The sequence below is a fragment of the Arvicanthis niloticus genome, chromosome 5 (genome assembly GCF_011762505.2).
Source record: "Arvicanthis niloticus isolate mArvNil1 chromosome 5, mArvNil1.pat.X, whole genome shotgun sequence".
Classification (NCBI taxonomy): Eukaryota; Metazoa; Chordata; class Mammalia; order Rodentia; family Muridae; genus Arvicanthis; species Arvicanthis niloticus.
The window spans coordinates 40,658,225-40,670,367 of record NC_047662.1 but is presented as its reverse complement, the minus strand read 5'-3'; the positions used below and the strand labels follow the sequence as shown (position 1 = coordinate 40,670,367).

The 12,143-nt window shown below is 34.0% G+C and overlaps 1 protein-coding gene across 1 annotated transcript in view; it reads left to right on the top strand.

The window, feature by feature from the left end:
- Faf1 (Fas associated factor 1) overlaps positions 1 to 12,143 on the top strand; it is a 294,340-nt gene that overhangs the window by 174,272 nt on the left and 107,925 nt on the right. Inside the window, exons 11-12 of the mRNA XM_076935184.1 lie at positions 421 to 484; positions 1,419 to 1,500. Of these exons, the coding sequence (XP_076791299.1) occupies positions 421 to 484; positions 1,419 to 1,500 (146 nt within the window). The remainder of the gene's footprint in view (positions 1 to 420; positions 485 to 1,418; positions 1,501 to 12,143) is intronic.

Genomic DNA, 12,143 nt, shown 5'->3' with positions numbered 1-12,143 from the left:
GCTTGGTAAAATTGGGACTACTTTTGATAGAAATTGATATATTTATATAAATTTGGCAATTTTTCAGTTAGTGAATCATTTAAAATACTTTCAAATAATATATAATTTAATCACTAGATCTCTATTTTAAGAAAATTGAAATCCTAGTTAACACTGACACATTATTTAAATGCTTAATAGGATTGTATCTATTCATTGGAATTTTCTTGAAGATTCTTTTTTATTCTGTTTGCTAAAATCTACTAATGTATGTTAAAAATGTCCCATCAGATATATCACAGAAGCTAAACTTAATTTTATTTCCTCTTTATTGATTAAATATATTTCTTATATGTGGGATTAGATGTTATGTGGTTTGTTTTTTGTGTCTATTTGTTTTGTTTTTTTTTGTTTTTGTTTTTTCTTTTGTTTGTTTTTTAGTGCCAGAAAACGCAGAAAATGAAGGAGATGCCTTATTACAATTTACAGCAGAGTTTTCTTCAAGGTAGGGTTAGGATATTAACTATAAAATTGATGTTCTTTTATACTACTGTGATTTTTTTGGTGTAATTTTAATTAGAAATTGTTTACCATTTCTCCATAGAGTATTCAAAGGATTTCTTTACCAGTTCATACAGTACTAATAGAGAAAGTCATACTATTCAGTGTGATGTAATTACTAAACCATTTGTGACAATACAGAAATGTTATTCAGTTCATCCCTGTATCTATATAAAAGTTTAATAGATGGATCATTCCTGTAGTGTCTTTTGTTCCTCAAAGGAATAGGATATATCATACTAATTTTTAGTATATCCTAGAACAAACAAAAATTATTTATTCAATAGTAAATTAAAAGATAATTAAAATTTAAATGTAAGTGGATTTTTCTTTTAAGTTTTGTTTTTGGATTCTTTAGCATTTCTTTTTAAGACTTTTCATAAGTTCTTTAAATATTTTGGAGTCTACTGAAGTGTTTAAAGATACTGTTTAATTTTCACTCTGATATAAACAATATTCTTTCTTTAATGTTAATAGTATAATATGGAAAAATAAGAATCAGTTTTGTTCTTCTGTGATAGTATTCTCAAAATAAATGAATTAAAACAAAGAAAAAGTTAATGTTACTCCAAAATCTGATGAAATTAATTAGCCAAAAAGTGCTTCTTGTGTCATAGATTCATAGCACTTATTATATATATATGTGTATATATATATATTTATTTTTAAAAATTTCAATGTTCTAATATATTTGTACAGATCAAGAAGAAATTTTAAAATTCACAAATGTCATTCACACATTAAAAGAAGTTAATTGGATTTTGGTCTGTACTAGATATTAGCCACAACATTTACTTATCATTCACTTGATTCAATTTCTATGACTTTGATATGAATTTCAAACATTTCTTTATTAATATATATAATTTTTCCTATAGATATGGTGACTGCCATCCTGTATTTTTTATTGGCTCATTAGAAGCTGCTTTCCAAGAGGCCTTCTATGTGAAAGCTCGAGACGTGAGTACACTTTTTTTGTATTCTGATCAGAATTATACTGTATTTTTTACCCCCCGGTCTAAGACAGTGTTTAATATTTTTTACAATCTTTTGAGATTGAAGTCTTGATTTTGTTTCTATTCTTCTACCAACCTAATCTTTATCAAGATGCTCATCTCTATTGAGGCATTATATAATGTTGTCTTTTGCTCTTGCAGAAAGACTTGTAACCTGGGACATATTGGAGTTAGTGGACAGTATGTTCATATTGTCAGTTATATGAATGAAAACTTCCTGATAGAGATTTGTTCTTAGTACTTTTCCAAAGTGCTTTTTCCTTTTAAGTAGCCCTCATTTATCCATGAAAACTACATCCTAATGCTCCCAGTGCATGTCTAAGATCTTATAGTGCCAAATATGAAGATTCAGTATCCCTGACCTAAAAAATCATAAGCTATACTGCTCCAAATTGCAAAATTGTTTGAGCCACATGTTCTCAAATCTTTTGAATTTTTAATATTTGAAATAGGCACAATCAACAAGAAAGACTATGTAAGCATTCCAAAGTCTAAAAGAACTAAACATATTCTGCCATAACTTCTGTCCCAAGCACTTTACATAATAACTACCTATTCATACAGTTCTATGATGAGGTGACGGGTTGCTGTTTTGTTTTGCTTTTTGTTTGTTTGTTTGTTTAGGGGCAGAGTGTTGCTGTTCTTGTTTTGCCATGGAAGGTTTTTTTTTGGGGGGGGGGGTGTTGTTTGTTTTGTGATTTGACGGTTTGAATTTTTGTTTGTTTGTTTGGGCCCACTTCCTGTAAGCATTTAGTTTCCAGAAAGGATATCACCAAGTTATCATACTGCCCTCAGCTCACTCTCGTGGCCCAGGCTGACCTTAAACCATCTTCTCCTACCCCCATTTAATTCTGATTTGTAGATTAAATTAAAAACATAAGAGAGTAAGAACAACTAATTAAGAATTGGAGAGATGAACCCACAGTTATGAATGTATACTGACTGACTGCTCTTAATACAGTAGAGTTCAATACAGTGCTTGATTCCCATCACCCACATTAGATGTCTTTTACACAGCTAATGATAAAATAAAACACTTACAGCAATATTCTGCAATAAAAGTTAGGTAAATATATGTTTTTCTCTCTTAAAATGCTTTAATGTATTTATGTTTTCACTTAAAGGACACATTTTATACCACATTTGAACAACTAGCATCACTAGTCTTGTTTTTTAGGGATTGTCATGAAATAAAACAAGGCTTACTTAAAGACAAACACTGCAGCTCAGTGCTAGTCTAGCTTCTAGACAGACTAACTGCTAACTTTCCAATGGGTCGGTACTATATACACCATGGATACCTGAACAAAGAGGTGACTCAAAGAGCCTTCTCTTTCTGCCTTACTATCACAGGTTTCACAGGCAGCCTAAGTATCCGAGCCTTTCACATCGGTTCCAGAGATCAAATTCATGCATGTCTCCCCAGACCTCAGATCAGTATATTTTTATGATAAAGTTTTATTTTAATCACTCTCAGATTGAAAATGGAAAATATTAATGGGCAGGAAATAATTAAAACTGCATTATTCACAACTAAAGATGTAACTTTCTTATAGAGTATGTGCTTCACATAATTGAGGTCCTGGTTTTGATCTCCAACCCATACATACAAAACAGCATTTTTAATCAACAAATAATTAAAATTTCATACAGACATTTAGTGTTTGTAACAACTAAGCTTTTAGAGTTTAAAAATTTAAACTTTTCAAAAACATTTAGGATATATATTTGTTAGGCTTTGGCCAAACCATTTCAAAGCAAATTAATACTTCTTAAATCTTACTCATACATTTTGCAAAACAATGAATTTCTCCTATTCAGCCACAATATGGTTGTCACTTAAAACAAGATAAATGATATTCCAAAATTTTAGTTCCCCAGTTAACATAGATACTTTTTCAATTTTATTTCAAAAGTTTCTGTGCATGCCTTTCATGTATGCCTTTAAATGCTTATGCTTAAATATGGAGTTCATTTGCCAATAAAAGAACTTTTATTAAATTGTCATGTAGATTTATTCAGACTGATAATCTCTGGAGGAATATAAGCTCTTGTTTATTAACTCCTGAATATTTCTAATGAAACAATTGATCGTTTGCTTTTATTAGTGTCTAGGTGTTTTAGCAGAGGCAGTTCACTGATACATATAATTAATGTTTTGCTTATTAGAGTCATCAAAATTTACTAACCTCTCAGGCCTACTAAGTTATCTTCATCTTTCCTTTTTTCCTCAAGTAGGTCGCTTTTTCTTTGTTCACTCCTCTTTTCCAATTTATATTTAATGGATAGTTCATTTCATTTCTGTGAGCACAAGAAAATACACATGGTAGATAATTGTTTAAAATTAATGTAAATTAGTACATTTTTTTACAGTTATCAAATAAGTTTTATTTCACTTTGTTTTAGGATGGCAGACTTGCTTTGAAGTCCAGTCTTTCTGCCTCTGCCTCCGAAGTGCTAAGAATTCAGGGATATTCCACTATGGCCAACCTATTTACTTCCATGTAGTTGTTGACAACATAGGAATAGTAACACGGCTTCATATTTCTATGATATTATGTGATTTATTGATCATTTCCTGAACAATATTAAACACTAACGAGATAGGGGCATTTAGTACTTAGATTCCCATCTTAAAGATGAGAAAACTCATGGGAAAAACAAAAACGGTATTATTTTTCCAAGGATACATCAGTAGTAAATAATAGAAGCAAAATAAAAGATCATGCATTCCAGCACAGGCAAGTAGGGTGGTTGCTGTACCACCACTTGGAGACATCTCTGCTGTCTACTGCACTGTAGGACACAATTACAATAGTCCATCTCTGTTTATCAGATTTTACATCTCCAAATTAGGACAAATCTTTTTTTTTTTTTTTTAAATTTCTCAGTCATTTTTACGAAAACAATTTGCTAATGTTGAGGCATTTTAAGGCAAGTATGACTGTTACTGTGGCACTTTGCTTAAATTTCTTTCATCTTCAATATCATGTTTAATTTAAACTTTAGGAGGCACATTAATTTTACCAGGGCAACAGATGAGCCTCAAGTACCAGCTTTCTTCACTTGAATTGAGAAATTGAGTTCCAAGAGTAAATAAAAACAAGATTGAAGGTTTAAATCCTCTACTAGGCTTTTTGAACTTATATACTCATTAAATGTTTATTGGAGTGGTGGGATTACAAAGGATTTAGGGAGCTTCATCAACTGGTATATAGTTAATCACTAAGTAAAACACTACATTTGATAAAGTGTTTCTCACGATGCCACATTCAATCCATCTTAATGAAAACTGCTTCCAACTGATTTGATTTGAGAGCCCTTGTTGGTGAGAGTATTCACAGTTCTTTCTGTCTTTTCTTGAGGGCTTTACAGTACTGGCTAAAGCAGTTCCAGTTTGTTATGGATTCTTACTTTTTTTCTGACTTCTGATAACACCTTCATTAATTTTATAACCTTTCTTGCTTTTAACTATGAAGCATGAACATTCAGTTAAGAGTTATAAATATTTATCACATGTCTACTTACTGTCTGGGATACAGAGATTTCCTAACTCTGACAAATTCAGAGGTTAGCCAGTAACACAAGACAATATAAACAGATCCATACTGTATAATGTGACTTATAAATAATAAGAACAGGTACCTTATCTGCCTATAGAAAGGTGCTGGGAAAGACTTTTTTGAATTTGAATCTTAATGAGATGGGTTCTTGCTTTGTAACCTAGGTAGGTCTCAAACTTGAGATCATCTTACTTCAGCTGAGACTGCAGACAGGTATAGACCTAGCTCTGACTAGAATCTTAGATAAAGAATACATGGGCAAATAACAGAATTTTTGTAGGATTGGAGATTTTTAAAGTTATGTCAATGCAAGATAAAATGAGAAAACTATGAACAGCTTGATGTTATTGGGACAGACCCCCAAATACTAGTTAATAGTTACAGGTATAAAGCTGGAAAAACCATTGGACTCAGTCCTTAATGATGGTTTCCAAAGAGTTCCCACTGACCCTTCCATTATCTTGGGAGTTTTTGAAGATGATTCTCCTACTCCCTATCTCTCCTCCTGCCTCGATGGGTTTTCTTATACTACACCACAAAATGTTCCCTGAAGAAGCTGAGAGGAGTTAACAGTCCAGGTTACCTTACATGGATAGTTGGTTTTCAAAACGTCAGAAATCCATAGAATTGACATTACAAACATTTCTATATTAATGTTCATTTTGATTAGAGACCTGTCTGCTCCTGACAGCTTCCTGTCGTGGATTCTAAGAAGAAATTGAGCATCCTTGGAGTTACTCCAGTTGGGTGGTGACAGCCACTAGGCAAGAATTGCCTCTTTCCATCTACAGACAAATTACTGTCCAGAAAAGGACACACTTGCAGAATAGTCGACTGATTATATCTGCCTAGACAGAGTAATCAGCCCTTAATAATCCTGCATCACTAAGGTCTGTCAGATGATCCTGGGCCAGAAGGCTGAAGATTTGATGCTCCAATGTTCGGTAGTATAGGGACTTTCCAGGTGTTCAGTGGTCTCTATAAATTGGCTAAATTTTAGAAGCTATGCTTAGTGCTTCCCATAATTTCAGTTAACTCAGTCATTCTGGATTTCTGACGGGGTTGAAGACCTATAGTCTCATAGCCAATCCTGGCTATTTACTTTGAGAGAAAAGATTTGAGTGGATGGTTTTCAGCTGACATTCATTCTAAAGCCAAGGAAAAAGCCAGGTTCAGAACTAAGTGTTTTAGTTAGGAGAGATGACAGAGGTTCTGGTTAGTCAACAAAATGATGGACTGGGTATTAAGACTATCTTGTACCACACTGGTACAATTAGGAATAATTATGCTTTAGTTGCATTTTTAGAGAAAAGTTTTATTTTAACAGGAAGGGTGAAGCTAGGTGATGAGAGAGAGAAAGAGAGAGGGGGGGCATGGAGGCAGATGTTCATGTGTCTCCACCAGTCAAAGATAGTTGATATATCTAGGTTGGGTATTGGGTTACACTTCTGATTGAGCATTACCAAACTTCTAAAGCCTTTGATTAACATTTTTAAAAAATGTATAAAAGCAAAAAGAAAAAGGGGGCATGGGATAGGGGTTTTGTAGGGAGGGGAAATGGGGAAAGGGGATGGCATCTGAAATGTAAATAAAATATAAAAAAATTAAAAAAAGAAATTAATTGTAAATAAACATTTACCTTTAAAGAAGTAAATTGAAATTGAATAGACCAATAGAATATTGTTTTATCTTATAACCTTTTTGCATCATTTAACTAAAAATATTACCACCAACATTGTATCTAGGTTGCTTCTATCATTCATGTTCTCACAGGTTCTCACATGCAAAATCTCCACTTGAAACCTGGGATTATAGTTCAGTGGTAATGTGTTTGCCTGGCATTCACCAAGTCCTGGATTCAGCACCAATAAAATAAAATGAAAAAAATATTTAATATGATTACTTTTAAAAAGAGATGGTTAAAAACCTATAAACCTATATCAGGACTGAAAAGATGTTCAGTTGATAAAGTTCTTGTGGGTAAATCATAAGGACCTAATTCACATTTCAAGCCCTCCCATAAAAACCAGGCTGTTATCCCAGCACTGAGGACATGGGAACATGGGGCTCATTAGCCAACCACCTTGCAACCACCTTGTATTGAAGACTACACCAATATAGCAGATACCAACTCTATCTTCTATACACACACGTGTGTGTGTGTGTGTGTGTGTGTGTGTATTCATAAATAAAAATACTCACAGAGCACCCAGAAAGCTGGGCATGTTGGCACATGTCTTTAATCCCAGCACTCCAAATGCAGAGACAGAGACAGGCAGAGATCTGAGCACAAGGCTAGCTGGCCTATACACTGGGTTCCAGGCCATGATGATGACAGTTGTAAAAGGCAAGTTCATAGATTTAAGTGCTACATAAAAAAAAAAAAAAAAAAAAAAAAAAAAAAAAAAAAAAGGAGATTGGGAGGTCCTCATACCAGCAAATTAATAGTCTACCTGAAAGCTCTAGAAAATCTTTCTTTTCTAGAAGAAATCATATGCAAAAAGAGTAGAAAGGAAGAAATAATCAAACTTAGTACTGAAATCAATAAAATAGAAACAAAATAATTAACAAATGATTGCAATTACAAAGGAAACAGAGTTGGTTCTTTTGAGAAAACAAATAAAATTGACAAAACCCATATTCAACTTAACTAAAAGGTAGAGAGAGAATATCCAAGCTAACATAATTAGCAATGAAAAGGGACATAACAACAGGCACCAAGGAAATTCAGAAAGTCATGGAGGTATTTTAAAAACTTGCACTTACCAAGATCAAGTTAAATCAAGATCAGATAAAGAATTGAAACAGACCTGTAGCCCCTAGTGAAATAGAAGTAGTAATGAAAAGTCTACCAACCAAATAAACCACAGGACCAGATAGTTTTAGTGCAGTAATTCTACCAGACTTTCACAGAAGAGTCAATGCCAATACTCCACAGATTATTCCACAAAATAGAAACTGAACAAACATTTCCCAATTCGTTTTATGAGGCCACAGTTCCTTTGATATCCAAACCACATAAAGAGCCAACAAAGAAAGAATAACAGATTCCCATTAGGAATATAGATGAAAAAATAACCAATGCAAAGCTGAATCCATGAACATATAACAAAGGTCATCCATCACGCTCAAGTAGGCTTCATCTTAGAGATGCTGAGGTGGCTCAACATATAAAAATCAGTAATTCTAATCTGCCATATAAACACACTGAAAGACACACACAAAACCCTAAACAAAACAGAAAACATAATCAACTCATTAGATGTAGAAAAGGCCTTTGACAAAATCTAACACTCCTTCATGATTTAGGGTTGGTGGGTTTGGTAGAGGGTAAATGTTTAAGGCCTGGCACTGTAGTACTTCTGTAATCTTAATTCTTAGGAGGTAGAGAAAGAAAGATTACAAGTTCGGGGTTTTTTTAAAATACATAATAAGTTTGGAAATAACTTTGTATACATGACACTTTATTCTTAAAAAACAACAGAATAAAGAAACAGACACAAAAGCTGACATGTTATATAAACATAGCCATACCAACAAAATATGCTGTTTTATTATTAGATGGTTTTGCTAAACATTATGTTAGCATCATTTACAATGTCATTAATCTTATTCTTGGTTATCAATTCTAATTAAAACTTTAATTATCATAGTGCTCATATTTCAATTAGTACTTAATAAAAAATTTTAGCTTTATGATATGTTTGTTTAAAGTTTTCTTTTTAATTTATTGTGATTTCAACATTTTGGATATAGTTTGCTTTCAGTAGGTGAGCGTTAAAAATATCAGGCAGAGTTGGATTTGAAACTAATGTATATACTCTCCTTTATTTTCTCCAAATTGCAGTTGAAAATACCCTGATAAGAAATGTACCTTGATATTATGACTCCATTTCTTTAATAATGGGCAGGCTATCTGAATAGAATGTTAGTGAAGATCTGTTGGCTTTTTAAATTAGTACACATATACACATAAGAGACCAGTAGGGCTAAGCCAGATGTTTAGGGAAACAGGTCATAGAAATCCAAGAACACCAATAAAAGGTGTTTTGTTTTGTTTGTTTGTTTTTCTTTCCTTTTTTTCCTGTTTGCTGCTGTTACTGTCATTAATCAGTGTTTCATTTTTGAAAGATTTTGAAGAGGAGGGTATTACTCTTAGAACTGAAGATAGGAATGAATGATATAGTAGCAGTTTATAGAAAACATTAAAAAGTAGATGCAAGGAAACTAATCTATATATATATATATGTAGCTGAGTCAACAATTATTTAAATTCATGGCATAGTAATAGTTATCATGTAGTTCACAAACTTTCTGATTCTAAAGAGTACATCCTGTTTTTTCTGTGTCTCTCCATATATGCATATCTTATAACCACAAATTGCTGATTTTTCTGAAACATACACTTATGAAGAAATCAAAATATTAAGTAGGAAAAAGACAACAACTGTAGTATAGGCAATATAAATAAAAAGGCATTTTACAGAAAACAAAATAGAAATAACCAATAAAATATGAAAAGATACTTTCCATTATTTAATACAAGAAATAGAGATTAAAATCATTCTAGTATATCATTTCCTCTTAGGATAGCAAAAGTATTTTAATATAGATACAAAAAAGAAGTAAACAAAATGTTATAGCATTGTCTGAATATGAAAAATGGAAATGTCTTAAACGCACATCAATAAAAACTAAATGTGCTACATTACTTTGGTAAAATTCTAAATAAAGCTAGTTCATAGATATTGAAGGCTTGAAGGGTGTTCAAGATATAGTAAGTGAAAACAGCAAAGTACATAGTAGACATGCTTATTGTGGCTGTTTTCTGTTATACAATTACAATTGTGTGTAATCAGTACGTAGATGAGAAATGTTAAGGAAGAGAGAAATGGTACAGTAAAGCCATTTTCTATGGTTTCCTTCATCCTCTGACTCTCAGATGTCAGCTCAGCATCCATGGGATTTCTGTAGATGCACACTTCATTGTTATATTATTCCAAATTAAAGGGGGCTACATTCTCTGGGTAAAATGACTACTTTACATGCTACTAAGAGAAATTCTTCCTAACTTATTGCATAAAAAATAAATGCTAAAGTCACCTCAAGGAACAACCTCCTTGCCACCTCCTTTTGTGTTACTACTGGCCTTTGGAGAATGGACTCCTTTTTTTCTTTTCTTTTCTATCTATCTATCTATCTATCTATCTATCTATCTATCTATCTATCTATCTATTTATTTATTTAAATACATTTCAGATTTTATCCCCTCACCCCATTCCCCCCACCACCCAGGAACCCCCTATCCTATCCCCCCCCACCTCCACAGGGTGTGCCCCTACCTACCCCCCCCCCCGCTCCTTCCTCCCCACCCTCAAATTTCTTCCCACTCAGTGTTCAGCCTTCATGGGACCAGGAATCTCCTCTCCCACCCATGCCCGACAAAGCCATCCTCCCCTAAGTATACAGCTGAAGTCATGGGTGCCTCCCTTTGTGCTCCCAGGCTGGTGATTTAGATCCTGGGGAGCTCTGGTTGGCTGGCACTGTTGCTCTCCTCTTGGGGCCACCAACTCTTTCAGCTCCTTCAGTTTTCTCTCTAACTTCTCCATTGGGAACCCTTGATCAGATCAATGGGTAGCTGCGAGCATCCACCTCTGGATATGTCAGACTCTGGCAGACCTCTGAGGAGACAGCTACATCACGCTCCTGTCAGCATGCACTTTCTGACATCCATATCGGCATCTATCTTTGGTGACTGCACATGGGATGGATATCAAGGTAGAGTGGTCTCCCGAGGACCCCTCCTTGACTTTCTGTCCCACACTTAGTCGCCATATTTGCTCCCTTGAGCATTCTGTCACTCCTTCCAAGAAGGACTGAGGCATCCACACTTGCTCTTCCTTCTTCATGAGCTTCATGTGCTCAGTTAGTTGAATCTTGGCTATTTCAAGCTTTTGGGCTAACATCTGCTTATCAGTGAGTAAATACCATGTGTGTTCTTTTGTGATTGGGTTACCTCACTCAGGATGATATTTTCTAGTCCCATCCATTTACCTAAGAATTTCTCGAATCCATTATTTTTAATAGCCTAGTAATATTCTATTGAGTAAATGTACCACATTTTTTGTATCCATTCCTCTGTTGAAGGACATCTGGGTTCTTTCCAGCTTCTGGTTATTATAAAAAAGGCTGCTATGAACATAGTGGAGCATATATCCTTGTTATATGTTGGAGCATCTTCTGGGTATATGCCCAGGAGTGGTATAGCTGGGTCCTCAGGTAGTGCTATGTCCAATTTTCTGAGGAACCGCCAGACTGATTTCCAGAGTGGTTGTACCAGCTTGCATTCCCACCAACAATGGAGGAGTGTTCCTCTTTTTCCACATGAGAATGGACTCCTTTTTACTTACTAGTTGTACAGTTGAGCTTCCTACACGAACTACCAGCCTATCCCCTGCATGTAAACCACACACTAGCATGTTTGGAGAATCTTTCTGCTAGACAAAGAACTAACCCCTAAATTTTTTAACTTGTCTTTGAGTTTCATGGATTTAATGATAGTTTCATTGACTTGTCATTTTCCTTATTGACTAAAGCTTTTTTTTTTTTAATAGGTAAAGATTATTGTTTGTAACTAAAAGATTACCATTAATAATGAAATAGTCTCCAGATTTCTCTTTTCTTTCTCCAAGTCCACAGGTCTTCTGTCTGGTCCTATTATGGCACATCACAGAATCTGAAACTTGGTTGTTTGTTTGTTTCTTTCTTTCTTTCTTTCTTTCTTCCTTTGCTTGCTTGCTTGCTTTCTTTCTTTCTTTCTTTCTTTCTTTCTTTCTTTCTTTCTTTCTTAAACTACCCAGATTCAGGTTATGTCATCATTCAGTGTGACTGCTGGAACTCCAGCTAACACATCTGCTTAAAGGGCCAAAACTTAGTGAGCCACATTTGCTTATTAACAGGAAAACTTACTTTTCATTTCTTAGACAATTACTTACCTTAAAACAATACAGACAAAAATGAGAGA